The sequence below is a fragment of the Urocitellus parryii genome, chromosome 2 (assembly GCF_045843805.1).
Source record: "Urocitellus parryii isolate mUroPar1 chromosome 2, mUroPar1.hap1, whole genome shotgun sequence".
NCBI classification, from domain to species: Eukaryota; Metazoa; Chordata; class Mammalia; order Rodentia; family Sciuridae; genus Urocitellus; species Urocitellus parryii.
Genome location: NC_135532.1, coordinates 12,165,386 through 12,188,633, shown reverse-complemented (window position 1 = coordinate 12,188,633; position 23,248 = coordinate 12,165,386). Strand labels below are relative to the sequence as shown.

Here is a 23,248-nt window from a genome sequence, read left to right as displayed (position 1 = left end):
CAGGCTGGTGGCTTGGTATCAGCCACCAGGGGGGACTAATTACAGAAATTAGCACCTGATGCTTGTCAGCACCTTTCACGAGGGAGCTGCTTGCTACATATCTACCAGGACATCACTGGGAGGGTGACACGAAGGTCTCACTTGAGGATACGCGGGTGGGTTTCCAAATGACCGACACCACCGCGCACCTTTCCTGTCCACGACGGCTATTTGTATATCTTCTTCGGGGGAACACCTGCTGGAGCCTTTTGCCCATTTTTATTGATTTATCTTTATTTTGTTCTTTTTAGATATACATGACAATAGAGTGCACTCTGACATATAATACACACACGGAGTAGAACTTCCCATTCTTGTGGCTGTACATGACGTGGAGTTGCACTGGTCATGGATTCACGGATGAACACAGGAAAGTTATGTCCGACTCATTCCACTGTCTTTCCTATTCCCACTCCCCCTCCCTTCCCTCCGTTGCCCTTTGTCTAATCCTCTGAACTTCTATTCTCTCCCCCATTGTGTTTAGGAGAGAACATTTGGCCTTTGGTGTTTTGGAATTGGCTTATTTCATTTAGCACGATAATCTCCAGATCCATCCATTTACCAGTACAAGTCATAAAATCATTTTTTATGGCTGAGTAACAGTCCATTGTGTATAATACCACATTTTTTTTTTGCCCGTTTTTTAAATTTGGGCTCTTATTTAACCGTTTTTTACATATTCTGCACATAAGTCCTTTATTTGCAAACATTTCCCCCCAAGTCTGTTGCTTCTCTTTCTGTTCACTTAATGTGTCTTTTGAAATCCAGTTTATCAATTTTAAACAGAGCATGTTTTGTTGTCATAATGAAAAAGACTTTTCCTTTCTCAAGATCACAAACATATACTGCTGTGCATTTTTTTTTTTTTTGAGTACTAGAAATTGAACCCAGGGGTGCTACATCCCCAGCCCTATTATTTATTTAGAACCAGGGATTGAACCACTGAGCCACATTCCCAGCCTTTTTAGTATTTTTTATTTAGAAACAGAGTCTGCTAAGTTGCTGAGGCTGTCTTTGAACTTGCGATTCTCCTGCCTCAGCCTCCCAAACTGCTGGGATCACAGGCATACGCCACCACGCCCAGCTGCTGCTGTGTTTTCTTTAAGAGGCTTTATATAATTCTGACATTTAGGTTAATGATCCATTTGAGTTAATTTTAGTGTATGAGGTAAGGTAAACATCTAAGTTTGTTTTTTGCATATAGCAGATATCCTTACACCATTTGTTGAAAAGACTATTCTTTCTTTCATCAAATTGCAAGGGAACTTTTGTAATGAAATAATCTGTCATAAACATAAGGGTGATCTTGGAGCCTTTCCTTCTGTCCGTTGATCTGTATGTCTGTTCACCACATTCTCTCCAACTGTGTTCTCCACATACCAGATTGCTGTGGCTATTGTAGAGAAAGAGAGAAAAAAAAAGGCCTAACTGGCAAGAATATCATAAATACCAATAGCAATATTTACATTAGCCTCAGACTATGCATTTTTCTTTGTTTTTGTTTCAAAAAGTAAAATATATTATTCAAATTAAATTCTACCAATGTCTATGAAGACTGACTCATCTCTAGTATCTGCTCAGATAATTAGTCAAGTACATTTATTTCTTTGAAAAGAAAACACAGAATCAATTGTAGGAACCTCACAGGGTTAGGATCACTCTCGGGTGGGATGAGTCAGGCGCCTCAGATGCAAATCTAGGGAGTGGGCCAGGAGAGCCCGCAGGCAGCTGGCCCAAGGCCCAGGGAGCAGAACCAGGGCTATAAATGAGTAACACTGATAGGCAGCATGATTTTGTTACAAGGTTCACATACACGTTTCTCTCTGATGATTACATCAGGCCTACAATCACAAGTTATTTATAAAGAACATTTTTAAAAACATGTTCTTTGTAATCCCAGCGGCTCAGGAGGCTGAGGAAGGAGGATCGTGAGTTCAAAGCCAGCCTCAGCAAATGCAAGGCACTAAGCAACTCAGTGAGACCCTGTCTTTAATTAAAATACAAAATAGGGCTGGGGATGTGGCTCAGTGGTTGAGTGCCCCTGAGTTCAGTCCCTGGTATCCACACCCCGCCCCGCAGCCCCAAAGTGTTTTCTTTAAAAACAACAGCAGTTCTGTTCTTCCACAATATCAATGTGCTTTACAGAGTGATCTGAAGCTCTTGCAAGGGATGAGAAGCACATTCTACCAACTCGCAAGCTTTGGCTTTCTGGGGACTGGAGAGGTTTGAAAGGAAAAGGAACTTGAGGTGGCTTTATCTTTATCATGCCATTGCTTTCAAGATAAGCCATTGCTGACCCAGGGGATTAACACAAGTAGGACAGGGTAGGACAGGATTCCCTGGTTGGTGGTGTTCTAGAACATTGTTATTTTTTCTCTACATTCAAAGAAAATTCTGGTTGAAATGGAAAGCGTGGCCCCTGCTGGTTAGTTAACCCAGTCGCAGATGTCACACCCCTACCTTGTCCTCAGCCACCACCATCATGGGCCCACTCGGAGGCCCTGCAGACCGTGTGCCAGTGGGCAGCGAGGAATGGCGAAGGGCGTGCACCTGCTGACTCCTCTACTCACAAGCTGCTCCGGTGGCCCCTCAGACGTCACCTGCAAAACACAAACCCACAGGTCAACTTATTACGAATTCTAGGAAGGAGATGACAGAGCTTGGTGGAGTCCAGGGCTCTTCTGAGTGCCTGGTCCTGGGCGACGGCACAGGTTGCATGCCTGCCTGACCAGCTGGGTGGTATTTGTCATCTAAAAAAGTATTAAATTGGGGATATAGCTCAGCTGGTAGAATGCTTGCCTCCTATACACAAGGCCCTGGGTTCAATCTCCAGGAAAACAAACACACACATACACACACACACACACACACACGTATTAAATTGTATAAGGGTAAATGGTTAAATTTAAGTGTTCTTCTTTTTTTTTTTTTCCTGGTACTAGGTTGTTTTATTACTGCACTACATCCTTAGATCTGTCTTTTTTTTTTTTTTTTTTTGAGAGAGGGTCTTGCTACATCACTAAAGGTGGCCTTGAATTCGTGATCCTCCTGCCTCAGCCTCCTGAGTCACTGGTATTACAGGCAGATGCCACAGCACCCAGGAAGTTTTAGTGCTTTAAGTTTAAGTGCCTCCCTGTCCTAACCTTTGCTAACAGTATGGCTGGTGACACACTGGACACCCCCCAGGTTTTAGCCGCAGTCTTAACTGATCGAGGTCTCAGTTTTCTTACTTTGTGTGAAGCTGGACAAGACACTCAACCTTTCTGAGCCTCAATTTCCTCAAATGTAACAATGTAGGTAATGACCCTCAATTCATGGTGGCTGGGTGGGTTAAGAAAAAGATCTTCGCCCCCCCCTTCCTTACAGCAGTAAGGAGTTCCCAAATTAGAGGGGGGAATGAAGCCAGATTTAAAGTTAGGTAGTCAGTGTAGTTAGGTAAATCGGGTCTAATACCGGGTGAAATCTAAAATGAGGCCATGCTGACAATGATTCTGGGAAACTCATGGAATGTTAATGAAGTCCCGGAAAGGCCCTAGGCCAATCCACCCCAAAGAAATGTTAATAGAGTCCAGGAAACAGCCCCGAACAGATTTGGAGATAGCCCATCCCAAAGAAGTGATAATGAAGTCCTTCATGCCCAGATTACTTCTTTGGCCCACCTGTGTCCCACCCCTCGGGCCTTCCCACCTACATTCCATCTCCAAAACTATGAAAAAGGGAGACAACCGCCCTTCCACGGATTCCACCTCTTGGGTCCCCTTCTTCCTCCGGAAGAAGTCTTTTCTGCTGTCCTTTAATAAACTTCTAATTTCTACTCTGAAACAAACAAACAAACAAAAAAGAAATAATCTATGAAAGGTCTAGTTCTAGGAGTCCAACAGAATAGAGAAGTACTCAAAATGGCAGCAAGTTTTATCATGAAGAGAGAATGATTTGCAGAAGCCTCCCCCTGACTTGCTTGCTCAGGATTATTCCTGAGGGAGCAGTGTGGGAGACAGGGTAGGAGATAAGCAGGCCTGAAGACCTGAATCAGCTCCACCAGCACCAGCTGTGTGAACTTGGGTAAGTCACCTTCCTTGTCCACATATGAGTTTCCCAGCTGTAAAAACAGTAATACTGCCCACTCATCAAGTTACAAAGAGGTTTCATGAGATAGCATATATGAAAGTGCTCTGTAATACAGAGATGCTAAAAATACAGATGGAATAAGATTAACACACGTATCAGTCACTTTTTAATAAGAGACCATCAAATTTATTCAGCTGTGCTAGGCAAGATTGATTGATTGATTGAAAGACACTGGGGATTGAATCCAGGCACACTTAACCACTGAATCATACCCCCAGCCCTTTTTACTTTGATTCAGGGTCTTGCTAAATTTATTAGGGTCTTGCTAAGTTGCTGAAGCTGGCTTTGAACTTGCAATCCCCCTGCTTCAGCCTCCTGAATTGCTGGGATTATAGGCATGTGCCACTGCGCCCCTCTGGGCAAGAATCATTTAAAAGAAGTTGGACTTGAGAAAGACATTTTGCCCACCCTTTTCTTCCCGATCTTTCACAACTGCTTCTTGCTTTCCTTTGACGTGTCTCTTGCAAACAGCACGGCACTGATACCTGCTTTGTGAGCCCACAGGAAAGTTTTTGTGGTTTTTTTTAAACAGGTAAGTTCATTTAGAGATGTTTAATTTTAATTCAATTATATTCTTTTATATTTTATGTTTTCATAATTTTAAGAAAGCTTCTCATTATGTGATCATTTTTCCTTATATTTTAAAACAGTTTTAAAAAATATAATGTACATACTACAAAATTCACCCATGATAAGCAAGCATTTCCATGAGTTTTCGTTCTTTGTACTTTGGGGGACTTAGTTTTTCCTGATGGGGGAAGACCTGTATCCTTGTACTGGCGGTTACCTTACAAGTAACGCCCTTAGCCACCGACCTCTTGAGGTAGTCTCCGTCACTCCCTAGGATGTGAGGCGGAGAGTGGAGTCCTCCTTTTCAGTGTTTATGTGCCACCAACACATGTGCTTATGCAGCTGATTCTCCACATCTGTGGTTCCCCTTCTGTAGATTTAATCAACCATAGATTGACAATATTAGGAAAAAATTGAACGTACACAGGGATTTTCTTATCATTCCCCAAAGAACCCAGTATAACAACTACTTACAGAATATTTACATTGTTTCAGGTATTATAAATAATCTAGAGACATTTGAAGTATATGGATATATGTATATTATATACAAATATTATGCCATTTTATATATGAGATGTGAGTAGCTTCAGATTTGGTATTTGAAGAGGTCTTGGAACCACTTCCCCACAGTACTAAAGTGGTATTTTTGACTCCCAGCAAGTAGCAACCAACAAATGTACCCACCCTACCATCCATCTCCTTTCCCATGTCTGGGAAAGGTTTCCATCAGTGGTGTGATTTCTAGCATAAAACATTTACATTCTGATCTGTCACTTCTCCTTACATTTGTTGTAGTTGCAATTTTATTCTTAAAGACATTAGTTCTCACCACTGGTCTTTTTGCCGTAATTCCTCAGTTATCCTTTGGTGAATAAATTTCCTTCTTTTGTGGTTCCAGAAGTTTTCTTGGGAACTATAAATCTAACATTTTCTTTTGGATTTGAGAGTCCAAGACTAGAGAAGAAGAGTGGCTTTCACTACCTTAATATGTCACTGATCTCTGGAGACAAGTTTTTCTGGAACAAATCTTAGACCACTGTACCACTTTGGGAGTTCTACTTCCTGAATATCCTACAGATAAGCAGTAAAGCCAACACATGGACCATGACCCAATTAGTTTTACTTTTGATTTCACTGATCGATAAGTATAGAGTAAAAAAGAATTCTCTGGAAGTTTTCTTATCTGTAAAACAGACCAATACTAGTTTTTCATCTTTGGGGGAGATAATGTCCTAAGATCCCAATGTATTACCTTCAGTGACAATGAGCAGATCCTAATCGGGATTAGAGAGGTATTAACACCCCTCTCCTGGCCTATTTAGAAGGTAGTATTTGCTCTTGACAGGAAGTGCCTGGGAAATTCTCTTTTAAGCATATACACAGGTTCTCTAAGCCCAGTGACTGGGAAAAGCCAACATCCTTCCTGGAGATAAGATAGTCATCCCCACATTATCAGCAAAATCAAATGGACATTTTTAAAAAGGTATATTTTGCCCTCTGAATGTGAAAGTAATATATTTTCATTATAAAATTTTTTATGAAAACTCTGAAAAGTGTTAAGAAAAAAAATCTACATATAACTAACGTTGCCATTTTATTCTACTTCTTTGCAGAATTTTTCATCAAATAAATTAATAAACTGGGCAACATTGGCTCATACCACACATGTTCTGTGATCTTCCATTTTTATTCAGCTATATGTCATGAGCACTTCTCCACGTCTCAAAGTTGTCTTACAATTATTTTTCTAATGAGTGCAAGTATTTCATTGTTAATTCCTTTTATTTGGGCCTCTAAGTTGGTTTCTACTTTGGGACCTCATCAACAACAATGCAGTAAACATTCTGGTAAAGAAACATTTGTTTCTCCAGTGATTTCCCCAATATACATTCCTAGAATTGGATTTGCTTCATCAAAGGATATAAAAATGCTTTAGCCAGGCACAGTGAGGCAGGCCTACATCTCAGTGGCTTGGGAGGCGGAGTGAGGCGGGAGGTTCACAAGCTCAACGCCAGCCTCAGCAACTTAGCAGGACCCGAGGCAACTTAGTAAGACGCTGTCTCAAAATAAAAGATAAAAAGGATTGCAGATGTGGGGATGTGGCTCGATGGTCAGGTGCCCCTGGGTTCCATCCTGGTACCCCCCCAAAAAAAACCCCAAAAAACAAAAATCCATTCTCTTCATACACATTGCCAAATTACTTTCTAGAGAGATTTTTCTTGTACCCACAGTGTACAGAAGTAATGAGCCAAATGTATTGAACATGCAAACAAATCACATAAACCTAAGAATATCTAATGTCACCACTGCTTTAGAGGATCTATTTCCAAGACTAGTAGTGGTGTCTCTAATGGGGACCGTGGGGCAGCATTACGGGGCCCAGCCACAGATGAGACCTTCTGGACCTGAGCAAGAATCCCTCTGAGGCAGGTGCGGCTCCTCGGCCACCTGCCTTCCTCTTCCTTCATCCCCTGTCATCCTGGCGCCAATCTTGTTCCAGCTGGTGCTCCCGCTACCACAGAGGGTGCGGCCCACCCTGTACACTGCAGCTACACAGGCAGAGCACACAGCCACCGCCCAGCGCCCTCCAGCCGGAACTCCCAGGGCCACTGCTGAGCTTGTCAGCTGTGTCTGGGTAACAGAGCCCCTGGATGGAGAAAGGGAGGCTCCAGTTTGGAGGACTCACAAGGAATCCACGCACACCCTGGGGCTGGAGGGGTGGGTGCGGGGAGCAGAGGGGTGTTCCTATGAGGGGGAGGGGCAGAAGCCCACACATTTGGTCAACCGGGAGAGGCCTGGTGACTCTCTTGAACCCTCACTTTCTGTTCTCTGTAAACAGGGAAAATGATCTTTCGCGCTGTCAGGAAAGATGGTGTGTGTTCAGTGTGGCCATCTAACCAGCGGCCGTGTCGTGGCTGTATTTAAGAAGGTGTTAATGGCTGAGGGGCTCTAACACCCCGGGTAGAATCAAGTGGAGCCACCGTTCTCAGAAGCACTGAGCGACCCTGCCTGTCTGCTTGCCAGCTGTATTTCTCCATATCTAAGTTGCCAACCCTGGAGGGAAGCACCTTGGGTCCCCAGGAAAAGAACTCTCTACCATTAAGTGACAACGTGGATCTTCCCTTAGATGGGAAGGGAGTCTCAGAGTCGGTGTTGTAACAGGTCCTGGGACTTCTGGCCTCTCAGGAAAGGTGCCAGGGACGAGACCAGACAGAGGTCAAGGGGATGGACTGGGCGGTCTTGAACACGTTGCACACACGGGTGAACACCCCCCCACCCTGAGCTGCGTAGACGAGTGGACTCTTGCCAGTGACTCCCCTCCACGCGTGCTGTGTGCTCAGAGATGGCGAAAGACGTCTTTTTAGGAAGACCTTTTTTAAAACAGTGAAACATTTTATTTCAAGCAACTGGCAAACAAGTACAAATGCTATACATACCTTTATGAAATTCTTAAGTTTTCCCATGTTTGACTTTTAAATTTTTTTTTTTTTTAGTTGTAGATGGACAGGATACCTTTATTTATTTATTTTTATGTGGTGCTGAGGACTGTGCCTCACACTTGCTAGGCAAGCGCTGAGCCACAACCCCAGGCTCCATGTTTGATTTTTTTTAAAAGGATAATTTTATAGAAATAGCCTAAGTTCCATGTTTTCTGTCTTACTTAAAGAAGTTCCTCTCTTTCAGTCAGGCATGGTTGCATGTGCCTGTCATCCCAGATTCTCAAGAGTCTGGGCAGGATTTTGTGAGTTTGATGAGACCCTGTCTCAAAAGGAAAAAAAAAAAAGTTCATCTATTTTATTCATTTTCTAATTCCTGCTGTCTGTTTACCCTTTCCTTTTATGTTCTTTGAATTTACTCAAAAGTGGAAAATCTACTTTTTGGTGTACAATTTACAAAGATTTAAGTCATCAATCAGCTTTAAGTGCAATTAGGGGGAGGGGAGAGGGAGTGCTTAAATAATGAGCAGGAAAAATTAAAGAGGGACATTGCCCACCTTCCAAGTAGGTAATCTAAATGAAAAGCATAAATTCCTAGAAAGATACAAACTACTGAAACAGACTCAAGAGGAAATAGAAAATCTGAGTAGACAATAAATCCAGGAATTGAATTAGTCATCCAAGACTCCCTGAAACCGTGTGAGCACCCTAAAACCACAAAACAGAGACAAACAGAATGTTCCCGAAACAAAAGCCTAGGCTCAGATGACCTCATGGGTGATTCTACCAAACATTTAAAGAAGTAATACCAAAAAAAAAAAAAAAAAGAAAGAAAGAAAAGAAAAAGAAAAAGAAGAGGAAACACGTAAACTCTTCAGAGGCCCACCTTTCCTCAATATGAAAGCCAGGTAAAGAAGTCACCAGAAAAAATATTGCAGGCCACTATCCCATATGAAAATAGAAATTTCCTCAACAAAACATTGGGTCTAGCAAAATATACAAGGATTGCCTGACACATCCAGGTGGAATTTATCCCAGGAACGTAAGGTTTAACACACAAAAATCAATTTAACAAAGTAGAGTATAGGGACAGCTGACATCGTAATTTCAGTGGGCACAGAAGAAGCATTTGACGAAGTACATCTTCTCCTGTTAAACACACTCAACCACTGGGGAATAAAGGGAACTTTTCAACAGGGCCTTTCTTCCTAAGATCAGAGAAAACACAAGGATGTGCCATCCAGCTCTGCAGCCAGCACTTCCACTCCTGGGTGTGTCACTAGGGAACTGAAAACACAAAAACTTGAACAGGAACAGTCACAGTACCCTTGCTCATAGTAGCCAGGAAGTGAACGCTGCAAACATCCATCCGCTGATGAGCAGATAAGGCCTGGTCCTTCCACACGACAGAACATGATTCAGCCATTAAAGGAAGGACATGCGGACCCGTGCTGCAACCTGGACACTAGCTTAGTGACACATGCACACGAACCCGCCCACACAAATGCCCAGTTGGGCACAAGTGTAGAGACAGAGTAGACTAATGGCTGCCAGGATCTGGGGGAGGGATCGGGGGTGACTCAGTGGGTACAAGGTTTCTTTAGGGAACATGAAAAAAAATGTTTTGCAGTTAGTGGTGAGGGATGTACAAGTTGTGACTATGTTAAAAATGACAGAATTGTGCACCTAGGTAAATTTTATGGTTGTATCTCAATGTTTTTTAAAAAATCTCTGAGTTAGAAAAATTGGAGGTTTTAACTGAATCATAAGCATCACAGCTGGAGGGATTTTCACCCACCTGAGCCCATCCATCCACCCAGCCATCACATAAATTCCCAGAGCCCCGGAGACATGCCTCACACCCTTCCCAGTCACTAATGCCAAAGATGAGTTTGCCTGTTTCTGAACTTGATGTAAATGTGATCACACAGTGTGTAGCCTTTTAGCATCTGGTTTCTTTCATCAGAATGATGTGTGTGTTGTTTGTGCACATGGACAGGTGTGCTCTCATGGGACAGCTTCCATGTGCAAACACTCCACAGTGCACTGTTTCAATCAACCATGGATGGACATTTTGTGTTGTTTCTAGCTGTTGGTTATCAATGCTGTGAACATTGTAGATGTCTTTTTACAAACACCTGTAAAATATATTGTGCAGAATGCCAGGTTGTGAGATGATATGTATGACCAATTTCACTGTGTAATGCCCAATAGTTTCCCTACGTATCTGTAGCAATCTATACTTGGTGTAAAGTATAGGTATAGAACCATGATAGAGAGAGAGTGCTATAGGGAAATAATCTAAGTGGTAAAATTCACTGCTAGAGGTGTAGCTTCCAGTTTTAGCTGTCTGCTACGCAGTGGGTGAAGAAAAGAGATGCAGGATCAAAAGCATTCACATTGTTTGTCTGATTTTTTTTACTTGTTATATTTATTGTTAAATTTAACAGTACAAATGGGATACAGTGTTATGATTTGATACATGTATACAGCATGCAATAATCAAATTGGGTAATTAACATTCCCTTCTTTCTAAACATTTAAAACATTTTTGATTAACATGTAATATTGTACTTATTTAAAAGAACAAAAACAAAAGCCAAAAATAAAATCATGCTGATTCACCCAGGGCAGTCCAGGCTTTTCTGATGTTAAAATAAAAGGGCTGGAGGTGTCCCCTGAAGTCACTGAGCCCAGGGCACAATGGCCCTAAGTACAGCTCCTGAAGAGAAACAGGGAGAACAAAAAGTCACTTTGCACCCTAGGGCTGCAGTGGAGGACGGCTCAGGAGCACAGCACCCAGGGTTCCCTGTCTGTGCACCAATGTACACACCCGGCAGCAGAATATCAGAGCCCCAAGTAACAGGTACACACATAAAAACACGTGGACCTATGAGAGCAACTATGAACGGAGCAGGGAGGAAGAGCAGGAAGAAAAGATTAACATTAAACAGAGTCATGAGATGGGAGGGAAAGGGAGAGAAAAGGGAAATTGCATGGAAATGAAGGGAGACCCTCATTGCTATACAACATTACATATAAGAGGTTGTGAGGGGAATGGGAAAATAAACAAGGAGAGAAATGAATTACAGTAGATGGGGTAGAGAGAGAAGATGGGAGGGGAGGGGAGGGGGGATAGTGGGGGATAGGAAAGGCAGCAGAATACAACAGTCACTAATAGGGCATTATGTAAAAATGTGGATGTGTAACCGACGTGATTCTGCAATCTGCATTTGGGGTAAAAATTGGGAGTTCATAACCCACTTGAATCTAATGTATGAAATATGATATGTCAAGAGCTTTGTAATGTTGTGAACAACCAATAAAAAAAACAAAACACGTGGACCTCAATATGTCAAGAAAGGCAGGACTGCAGCTGTAGATTTTAACATGGAAGATAACAGAGGCAGGAGGAGAGGACCGCATCCCCTGGGGAAGGACAGGCAGTCACAGAGGCCCATCTGCAGGAAACCCACGTGCTCCCAACTTCTGTGATATATCCTCTCCTTGTGAAGATGCTGCCGATTCTCTCGAAAGGGAATTCCTTTGTGTTAGTGACCTGGGTTGCCCTAGAATTCATCTCGGGCAAATATTCCTGCTGTGTCCACTGAGCCCCCCGCTGGGTAGGGCCCCCTGTTCTGGTATCGGAACACGTTAGGAACAAGTGGTCCAGGAGGAGACTGGATGGCATTGAGGAATAGCAGAGTCAACAGAAATGAAACAAGCCCCCGCGTCCCATGACCTAGCCGGCAACATCCTACCTGACTCCCTGTGGGTTTCTCAGGCAATGAGACGGAGTATGGGTCATAAAAGGCCCCACGGAGCACAGTGTGCACAAGATGGGCCAGATTCCTAGGCAGAACCATCCCATTTCCCAAGGTGCCTGCCCCGGAGCAGTCTTAGAAAAGGTTCTTAGGGAGAAAATGTGTGTCTGTAAAGTCTCTGCGCCCAGTCAAGACGGTCTGCGAGTCCATGCTGGGCCAGGCGCCACGTCAGGTAGTGTCAGAGACACTGTCACACAATCTGTCCATGGGTAGGGATTGTCTCCGTTCTACAGTTCAGCAAATGGATAGGACAACTAGGTGGACAGTCATGGAGACACCTCAGAGGTGGACCTGGTTAGCATCCACACCCTCTCAGTTTTACTGAGGTGAAATTATTTTTGAGAACTCAGGGAAGGTCACATCCTTTATATCTCACCAGAAAGATAAAACCTCGCGGAGATCTCATTGGCCACAGGATAAGTCTCAAACTCTGCAAGGACACATAACACTCTCCACACTTCAATGTTAGCTGCATGTACAGCACCAGGTCCTGTCATCCAACACACCTTCTCCCCAAATAACCATGTTTTATATATATATATATATTTTTTCTAGTTATAGATGAACACAATAACTTTATTTATTTTTTAATGTGGTGCTGAGGGTTGAACTCAGTGCCTCACACGTGTTAGGCAAACACTTTACCACTGGGTTCCAGCTCCAGTCCAATAACCGTATTTTTGAGATCTTAGAAAGATGCAGAGGCTGCAACCTCTGCCAGGAATACCCTCCCCTATTTTGAAATGTCTGTCTTTGTTAAGTTGGTCTGACTCTCCTTGGTGCTATGTGTATTGTTCTGATTTGGACACTAATAATGTGGTATTGAAGCCAGATTTAAAGTTAGGTAGTCAGTGTAGTTAGATAAATTGGGTCTAATACTGAGTGAAATCTAAAATGGAGGCCATGCTGAGAATGATTCCAGGAAACACAGGACAACTCATGGAATGTTAATGAAGTCCCAAAAGGCCCTAGGCCAAAGTCCACCTCAAAGAAGTGTTAATGAAGTCCTTCCTGCTCAAACTACTTCTTTGGCCCACCTGTGTCCCACCCCTCGGGTCTTCCCACCTACATTCCATCACTGAAAGAACTATAAAAAGGGGAGACAACCGCACTTCCACGGATTCCACCTCTTGGGTCCCCTTCTTCCTCCGGGAGAAGTCTTTTCTGCTGTCCTTTAATAAACTTCTAATCTCTACTCTGGCCTTGCCTCGGCGTGCTTCTTTGGTGTTCTTCTTCAACATTGGGGAAGCAAGGACTCGTCACCGGTCAACAGCGGTAACGTATTGGAGGTCCCACCGAGATTCTACACCGAGGTAAGTGCACGCACCCCATGTCTGTTTGAGGTGCATCTGTCTCTTTCTTTCTGGAGGGTAAGGTGGGCACCCGACAGCTACTTAAACGCAATTAGTGCAGCCGCCACTCTTCAAGACTCGGGTGAGAGGTTTCCCGGCCTAGGCAGCTCTCAATCACCTGTTCAATACAGAACAGGCACGTTGGGTTCTGCCAAAGCCGCTTCCAACTTTTCTGTCTGGGCCCGGAGAGCAATTGGCGTGAGTACACAGTGTCCCGAATCCCGATCTGCCTCGGATGCGTGGAGGTGGAGGAAGGAGTTTAGAACAACTGTGGAATTCCGGTCTGGGCTACACTCAGAGGATTCCTAAGGTTCCTTTCTCTTGAGCCCCCTCCCGACAGCCCTCAGGGGTATCTAGGGTGATTGGTAGATGAATGGCACTGAGGGAAAGCCCCAATCACATTTGCCTCCGTATGGGCTACGCAACACTCCCAACCTCACCTCTGTTGGCCCCCAAATTTGGCCTTGGTGCCGGTGGGAGGGTGAGGTTCTTTGCCTCACCTCAGTTGGCCCCCAAAATTAGACCATCACTAGTAGAAGGGAGGAGGATACAGAAATGTCACGACATCAAGTCAATTGATGGCTCCTTAGGAAAAATAGTAACACTGGTGACACATCAGCTAAGATATTTCAGCACAGGTTCCCTAAGGTGCATAGGTAACTTTCAATAGTCTGTTTTACTGCCCAATGTTTAAAATGAGCTGTGTTCTCTTTAAGCTGCTAGAGAGGCATTTTTAGAATTAACTCCTCCGGTAATCTGCTACCTTACAACCAGTAGATATCCCTAAACACTTAGGCTGCTCCTTTAGTCTACAGAGCAAAGGCAACAATGGGTTTTTAGTGGCCGGGAGGAAAGCAGTAATGCCCTTAAGTCTGAATCCTCCCAGGGTCTCTGGCACAGGGCAAACTGAGACCCTAGCACTTTGCTAAAGGGGACCAGAAACCCCTTGGCAAAGCAAGGTGAGAGACGGGTTTTCTGGACCGTTTAGGAAGCTCAAGCTTAGGGAGACGTCCCTAATGAGAACAGTTTTCTCCGGCGCAGCGTGGGTGCCTGAGTCCTGTTTTCTTCTCACTTAGATGGGAGCTTCTCTCTCTCCAATATGCCAGGTGGACCACTAGCCTGCGTATTGAAAAATTGGGATAAATTTGAACCTCAGACGTTCAAGAAAAATTGCCTCATTTTCTTGGCCTGGCCTCAATACAAACCTGGCCACCAGAGGAAAATATCAATTTTAATACAATTTGATAAAATTTACAAAAAAAGGAAATGGTGTGAGGTGCTGTATGTTCAGATTTTCTTTGCTCTAAAGGAAAATCCTAAATTATGCCAACAGTGTAAAGTAGACTTAGCTATGATATCTGCCATGAAGAGAAAAAATCTTGGACTCATTGAGGAAAAAGAATCAAGAGAAAATTTGGGCCAATCAAAGTACATACCCCCTTCCCCCTTCAAGACCTAAGGCAGATAAAAACTGACTCTACTGGAAAGTTAGGAGATATGCAGATTGCCTGGGATTGGATCTAACCAAAGGAGCTAATCCTGTAAGTAAAGGAGAGACTGAGAAACTCCCAGCAGCTGCCAAAGCCATTTTTGCTTTGGGGAACTTCCTCATTTCTTCCCTGCACTGTAAGGATGGCTCCGTCTCTGTCTACTTAAAAGGAAGGGACACTGAATGCAGTAAAGTCAGTCACACTGAGACCCTTGATTTTACACTATAGTTGCCCCTATGTGAGAACATCTGGTCCACTCGTGGGGAAATCTAAGGTGCCACTGATGTAGAAGTCACAATTAAATGGAAGTGAAAAACCTGGAGAAATTTTTCTCTTATCTGGTCTGTTTTAAAGGTTATTATAGATTGTTTCTTGGGGATAATCTAGGCTAAATGTGTGTCTAAATATGATGTTTCATTGTAACAATCTGGTATCTAAATGAGTTTGAAGCATTGCATAATCTTGCAGTTAAAAGTTGGGGTTAGGTAATTGTTTAGTTTGTGATTTCAGATAATTCATGCCAGAGAACTTAAATATTTAGGATAGAAAATTAAAAGAACTCTACTTCCAAGTTGGCAAGTAACTCCCAATCATTCAGTTTTATTTTTTCATCAATTTCTGAACTGGGTAGCCTGAAAAGATTTCACTAGGTGTACCAGTACATTAACTTGGGCAAGGATAGTAAATTATGATTTGGTATCTGTTCCCCTCAGTGTGTAGGATTTAGAAAAAATTGCTAAATTGGAACGTTGGCCTGGCTTATTAAAATGACATTAAATAGCAACAGTCTTGGAAATTTTTAAAGCTTAATTTTAGATATACATTGTAGTATGTGGTTCTTTTTAAAAAAATTTTCAGGCGATTTAATGTAACTTAATACTACTTTTGGAACTTCAGAACAAAGAAAGTGGCTTAATGATCCTGAAAAATTTCTTCTGTGGTAGCTTTTATTATTAAGATCATATTTTCAGTTTTGTGTGAGCAAGTTTTTCTAGTGTAGGAAAATGTAAAGGTATGAAATTTTGTAAATTGTATCTTAAACTTGTATCATAATTTTCAACATCCAAACCTGAAAATTGTGACTTATGGTTAAAATGCCTTAGGCATGAGGTTTCTGCTCAGAATTCCAGTTTTCCCAGTTCCTTCCAGACCTCAGCCAGGACTTAAGTTGATATGCAAATAGAAAAAGCCTGGAGCACTCAGTAGGAGACAGATCTGAGGCCCAAGGGAAAAAAAAAGAGTAAAAGTGTCTTTTTATGGGAACTCAAACTAGATTAAACTAAAGAGTAAACTGTATGGCATTTACTAATTACTGGCCAGTCAATTTTTTCTAGGACTTTTGCTTTTTTCATAGATTCTGTATTTTTTTTGAGCTCATGATTTTGATCCTACAGACAAGTTAATGTTTTTCTGATAAGTTCTATTTTTGATCAACTGGAGTTTTTTTTTAAACACTGCAATGAGATTTCACCTGAAAAAGCTGCAAGGCCTTTACTATTGTGTTATGTGTTACACTTGTGTTACATGTTGTATGTCGGTATGTCTGTATGTGTGTATGTCCATATATCATGCAGTGATATGACAATTGATAGATATATGAGGAGCGCTCATAAAAAATTTTAAAAAATGGATCCAAATATCTTTGATTCACGTGATTCAAATGGCTCAATTTAAATTTGGTAAATAGATAAAAAAGGAGGTCTTAAATTAGGCTTATAAGTTTTTCTAGGTGTTCAAAAAAGGCCCTAATAAAATGTTAAATCTGCTTAAATTCAAAAATTTACAAGTATTGTTTCAAAATGTGAACAGAAGGAGGTTAACAGATAAAAAAGAGAAACTAGAAGGTTCTAGGTATGGATTTAATAGAGGGAAAATGTGTTTCCGGATAAGAGTCTATATGATTAAGTAATTAAGAGGGTTTAAGTAAATGATATAAAGGAGGTCTGTGTAAGTTGCTTATAAGTGTAAGTTTTTGAGCAAGTAATCTTAAAGAAATTAAACAGCTGGTTAAACAAGTGCTGTTTTTAGAGAATTGTGCTATGTTATTTCTTTAAAAGCTAAACTTGGTTAATATAAAAACATCAATGTAATTGGTGCTATTAATGTGTTCATATCTTCCAGGTATACAAGTCTGTAAGGTAGAAGCTTTAGAAAGAGCATTATATCAAGCTGGTGTTCTAAAATTGTATGGTAATTTTAGGCTTAAAAGAAAAACATGTTGGAAATTTATTTATATCATTTGTGTTCTATAACTGTACTTATTATCAATAAGTTATGTAAAGTTCCATGTTACTTTTTACACTGAGATACAATTTAAATGTATTTTTAAGTTAATGAGAGCCTAATCTATGTAAAGGTTTTATTGCAAAACACAAAAGTACTTTGCTACTTTTCTACAAAATGTTAAAAGCTTTCAGCCTTTCTTTAATTCATGTTTTAGATGTGATATTATGTTGTGTTAGCTAATACTCATGTGAACTTGAGCAACAATTTATGTAGGCTTTGTAAAATGATGTCTAAAAAGCAAAGATCAGCTTCAGACTATAGTATTTAAGATTTATGAAGAGCCCCGCCTTACTTGAGATAAGGCTCTATGTCCCATCTCACTACATGTGAGAATGACTATGAAAGAAGTAGACCAAATTTTAGTACATTTAAAGTTGTGTCCAAAAGTTGGTTTTTGTCACGATTGCCAGGATCTCAAACTGGGGATATACTCCACCAAAATTCAAGGTAGCTATTATATGAACTAAATGTTTTTACTCTTGATAATTTTATTTTGTAGTTTTCTTATAAATGATTTAAGATTGCCTGTTAGTTTTACAGAGGTACTGATTTAAGAACACACAACCTGGGTTAATTTAAGATAATGAGTTATCACCTACAGGATAGAGAGATAGACATTAAAGCCCAGTACTCTTAATATAAGGCTGTTGAAATTTATTTGCTAGATGTTTAAGATTAAGTTTTAAAATTAAAGTTAAATTAAAAGGGCCAAGAAAACCAATATTTGGCTCTTGCCCTCTGAGTCAGTCTGAGTCAGGGAATAGGGTCTTCTCCAAAGAGCTTTGCAACTCTGGGCCACATAACCTCCCGATCAGGGAGATTAATGAGACCAGTGGAGGACAGAAAGCCAATCAGTGCATTCGCTGTGAAGAGGAGGGTCATCAGAAAAGGGAGACATCCCTGATGCTTCCAAGTGAAGCCACATGGTCAAGCAAGGCCTGGAACCATCCTAGCGCAAATGGCACTAGCGGGACTGAGAAGCTGCTATAAGTTCCCCAAGGACTCCCAGGGAAACTCAGCTGACTGTTAACAATAGATAGAAACAAAAGTCAGTTTGACTTGCTTCATCTTAAACACTTAGCAAAGACAGTCAAAGCCAAGGCACAGCTATTCCTGGGCATTTTAAATGATAATAATAGTTAAATGTAACCTCCAAAAATAAGTAAACTGGAGGCTACAAAAGAGATTCTCAGACAGGAATGCCTGATAACTATCAAAAGGAACTGCCAGAGTAGTTTTTAGTTTAAGGCCTTTATTTCTAACCTACACAGGTAGGCATGATGTTTACTAGTATGATCATCCAGCCCTAATAACAGAATTAAGGTCTCTCTATTAGACACAGAGGTCATACTAATAAAAGGATTTTGCAAGATCAGATGACATTAAATTAGTTAAATGTTGTGTTTACATCCCTGACAATTCTGGCAATGTGACAAATATCCTTAAAGATTTACATGCTCAGATAGAAGCCATTGTCCTCAGGAACTTTGTCATGGAAACAATATCTTGGCTCCTGGTTCTTGGTACTTCCTGGTGGAAAACATTGTTAGTCTTTGTCTTTGCCATCATACTCATTGGCATATTCCTGTGCTATGGGATTTATTGCTGCATCAATCTGGTTCCAGTACTAATGAATTCTTGTTTCTCTTATAGACCACCTATCACTCAAATGGCCTTCCAGTCTATTACTTCTCAATTAGACTTCTGTCATGGACCACGTGATAGACCCAATTTTAAAGGGGGACTCCAAACTGCTTGCCCCACACCGTCCCTTTTCAGCCTGAAGAAGCCAGAAAGATCTTCTTCACCACCCCCCCCTTACAGCAGTAAGGAGTTCCCAAATTAGAGGGGGGAATGAAGCCAGATTTAAAGTTAGGTAGTCAGTGTAGTTAGGTAAATCGGGTCTAATACAGAGTGAAATCTAAAATGGAGGCCATGCTGAGAATGATTCCAGGAAACACAGGACAACTCATGGAATGTTAATGAAGTCCCAAAAGGCCCTAGGCCAAAGTCCACCTCAAAGAAGTGTTAATGAAGTCCTTCCTGCTCAGACTACTTCTTTGGCCCACCTGTGTCCCACCCCTCGGGCCTTCCCCCCTACATTCCATCACTGAAAGAACTATAAAAAGGGGAGACAACCGCACTTCCACGGATTCCACCTCTTGGGTCCCCTTCTTCCTCCGGGAGAAGTCTTTTCTGCTGTCCTTTAATAAACTTCTAATTTTCCCCTCTGACCTTGCCTTGGCGTGCTTCTTTGGTGATATTCTTCAACACTGGGGAAGCAAGGACTCATCACTGGTCAACAGCGGTAACAGTATTGTCCAGAGGGAGTCCCCCATTGCCATACAGGATATGGCACATGTAGTGGAACCAGAAAAAGGACTTGGGGAGATTGCTGATGTAATCATGTGATCAGTTTGTCACTGTGGTGGTGTGGGTGGCTCCATTTTACTATGACTCAGGTGGTTTGTTCTCCTGATTTCCTTGTTTGCTTTTGAGAGAGGGTGGCAAACAGGGAGAGCTGCCAGGCGGAGTGATTTTAAGAGTAGCTCCTCCGGCCTTGAGGACAGCATAGACTTTCCCAAATGATGGAAAATGGTGAAAATAGTTACTGAAAACAGTAGCATCTACGGTCATGACTGCAGGTTCTGTCTCATAGCCTCGGACGACTGTGCCCCGCTGAAACAGAACAAGTTAAAGTAAAACAGCTCACATCCAGTGTCACAAATTCATTGTCCATGGCCCAGAATTGTGAAAAAGGTTTTTACTGGGCTATGTGTTACTTTCCAAGACAGCAGGTCCCACACTTTGCCACGCGCATGATGGCAAAGTCAGGGTGGCCTGGGAGGGGTCCCAGGCCTGGGAGTCAGGAGTCTCCGCTTGGGGGAGAGTCCTGGGGGAGAGTCCCAGGTGAGGGGTGGCACAGGGGCCTCTAGGCGAAAGGGTCACATGGGGGTGGGAGAGAGCACAGGACCCCAGAGCTCCTGAGGTTCCCTCAGGCTGCAGGAAGAATTCGAGGCCATCAGGGTCCGGCATGAAGAGACAGGGAGCCTGGAGGGTAAGGAAGCTTGTTAGGGCACATCGCCTTAGGTTAATAGGGCTGCTTAAAAAAGAATCAAGACACTGCATGTCCTTCTGCCACCACAGAAAGGACCCTCAGCAGCGGCCGAAGAAGACACCCAGGGCAGCATCATGGCAGCAGGCACAGGCTGGAAACCATTGCAAGGCCTCAAGAAAGCAAGGGAGCCTCCACACTAAGGGAGAGAGGAGGAGAGGACGTGGGAGGGGTGGGACTGTGCACTGGAGGTTCAGGGAGAGCCACAGGAGACGCCCGGCTTTCTGGGTGATCCCTCTGCTTCCCAGAGAGACCAGGAGGAAGGCCACACTGAGTCTTACTAAACACTGGTCACCATTGCTGATCTTTTGGGCTGCAGGTCTCAGAAAACCCGGACGAAAAGTGGCTCAGCCTCTGTTGTCTCCCACCGAAAGGAGTGCAGCAGGGCTGGCCCTGGGTCCTCCCCTCCCTCGGCCCCTCGTGGCCCCGCAGCCGCCTGGGATGGCTTCCCTGCCGTCTGGAAGCAAGCACTGCGGTGATTCCAGATGAAGGGCTGTGCTTCTAGAACCCCCAGGGGCCTTTTCCTCAGGACTGGCCAAGTGCCCATTCCCAAGGCCCTCACTGGCCGGAAGCGTGAGGCCAAAGTGACCAGTGAAGTCAGTCATGACCTCAACCCCAACCAGCAAAGCCAGGGCTCACCGCCCACTTCCTGGAGGAGGAGAGATACTTGGATGCAGCCTGAATTCCACTGGCAGGGACTGAGGAGGAGGAAATGGATGTGGGGTGAGCTCCAACATGGCTGCTGGCCAGGGAGTGTCCGGGTCACTCCCCGGCACCGACACTGTGGGTCCGCACCATCGACGTCAGTATTTCTTGCTGGAATTATGTCTTCTTTGTGCTATCAGGATTACAAACTTTATGGGGGCATGAACTCATCCATACTCAAGTCTTACAGTGACACAGGGACCCAGCATGGTCTGGGTGGCCTGTAGGTCCTCCTTCATTACTTGACTGAACAAAGAAGAGTGTTTCTTGTCCACACCAAGAACTCATCAACAGCCTGGGAACAGCTGACATTAACTAGCCAGACGCCGTGTCACACACCACGGGAACAGAAGCTCCATGAGGAAGAGGCCAAGAGCCCCGCTGCACCCAGGGGCCTAGGACTAGGCCTGGCATGTCACAGGAGCTCAGGAAGCGTTGGCTGATGGACAGCACCATCTCGTCTACTCTTCACCTGAGAACGGGAGGTGGACACCACCGCCAGCCTGCACTTGCTGAGGTGGAGGTCACTCAATCGTCCCAGTCACACACTCAGCAAGTGGCAGAACCAGGATTGGAGCCCAGGCCCCTCAACTTCAGGGACAGCTTGCCTCTCATGGACAAATGCTTTGCTTCTGTCAGGGGCAGGGTGGGGAAGGAGGGACCCTGGAGCCCTGGATGATGGGAAGCTCACGGAGGAGTTGTTCCTGTGAGGTGGAGACTCGGAATCTTGGGCAACAGACTGGGGAGGAGGTTGCCAGCAGGTAGGAGATGGCCACGGTCAGACGTGGGCCTTTAACTGGTGATTCAGGTCGACCTTGGAACGGGCCAGACACACAGACAGGTGCCAGGATCATGGGGCAATCCCTCTTACAGGTGGCTTTATTGTGCTGCCCTTTAATAGGCTGCCTCTTGGCTCTTGTTGATGCACAAGGTCAACAGGAAGCTTGTTACTGGGGTCACCATTCCTGGGGCCCCTGAGGGGAAGTCCATGTCCTTAGGTTCAGGACCACTTCAGCTTTCCTCCAGAGATTGTCTCATTCCCCCACTGGCAGCTAAAAAGCCAAATGTGTGTCCTCTCCTGTGACAAGTGTGGGGTCTTAATTATGTGCACTGTCATCTCAGCCCACTCCTGCCTGTTTTCTGTCCCTGGCCTGGCTGTGATTTCTCCTCTCTGCCCACTTTCCACTTTAGACCTTACAACCTGCCCCAAATTATTTGTGAGGCAATGCGAAATGTGTGTGTGTGTGTGTGTGTGTGTGTGTGTGTGTAGCTGGGGATTGAACCCAGGCCATGTGCATGCAAGGCAAGCACTCTCCCCGCTGAGCCCTATCCCCAGCCCTCAATGTGAAATATTGTGTGAGACGCATTAGCTACAAATTACTAAGAAGGAAAGATCTTTCTTTCCTCCTCAGCCCTACAGAGCTGCTGGCATTTCTCCTGGTGAAGGGACCACAGGTTCAGGGGACTTGTGCTTTTGGTCGTCACTCTGCCAGGGGTTCAGCTGCAGCCCCGTTCCCGGTTCCTGCCCCACAGCTCACTGAGGTGGGAAGGGCAACAGGACGAGCCCAATACACCAAGCCAGTGTTCTGTCAGCATGGGGACGACTGCCCACTGTGGGCTTTGGGCTCAAGTGTCCCCAAGGAAGGGCATCCAGAGCAGGCAGACAGGCCAGGGACAGACTCAAGCTTGTGCTGGTTGATCACAGAAGTCATTATTCCAAAGGAGGAGTGCCGCTGTGGGCACAAAGGAGTCAAGCCCGCAGCCCACGACTTACAGACGGGCATTCAGAAGCAGTCCTGAGGCCGGAGAGGCAGTGGTGGGGGCTGCCCAGGGCTGCCCACATGCCCTTCCCTGTTACCCTCTGAGAGTGGGAATGACCATGTGGGTGTCACACTTTACGGGCCTTATTCTCTTGGACTCCAGGTTCTGTGGCCTGAATAACTGTTGGAGGTAGGTGGCCTGCCTGGCTTTAAAGTATGTATGTTCTGAGATGAATCCAAAACATTTCAAAAAGAGGTTTTTTCCATAGGAGTATTACGATTAGCTAGAGGGATAGCATAGAAGCTGGACCTCTTTCTGTGTCCCGCTTCCCAGGTGTGACTGACTTTGGAGCCCTGTGAATATTTTCCCATGTGCGGGAAGGACACTCCCCCCTTCCTCACCCTGGGTCCTTCTTTTCCACTAATTCAGCAGATGCCTGGTCTTTACTGGTTTCCAAGACTGTGCTGTGCTGGCCACTAAGAGAAACAGAATGATGACCAGGCCTCCTCTTTGCTCCTGTGCAGCCGGCTGCCAGCAG

At 43.9% G+C, this 23,248-nt stretch overlaps 1 protein-coding gene across 1 annotated transcript in view; it reads right to left on the bottom strand.

The window, feature by feature from the left end:
• The window catches only part of Slc15a1 (solute carrier family 15 member 1), an 80,068-nt gene extending 58,265 nt beyond the window's left edge, over positions 1–21,803 (bottom strand). The window contains exons 1-4 of the mRNA XM_077795335.1: positions 21,641–21,803; positions 20,884–20,942; positions 19,689–19,808; positions 2,549–2,639 (exon numbers count right to left, since the gene is read on the bottom strand). Coding sequence (XP_077651461.1) covers positions 2,549–2,639; positions 19,689–19,808; positions 20,884–20,942; positions 21,641–21,803 — 433 coding nt within the window. The remainder of the gene's footprint in view (positions 1–2,548; positions 2,640–19,688; positions 19,809–20,883; positions 20,943–21,640) is intronic.
• Positions 21,804–23,248: the final 1,445 nt, after the last annotated feature.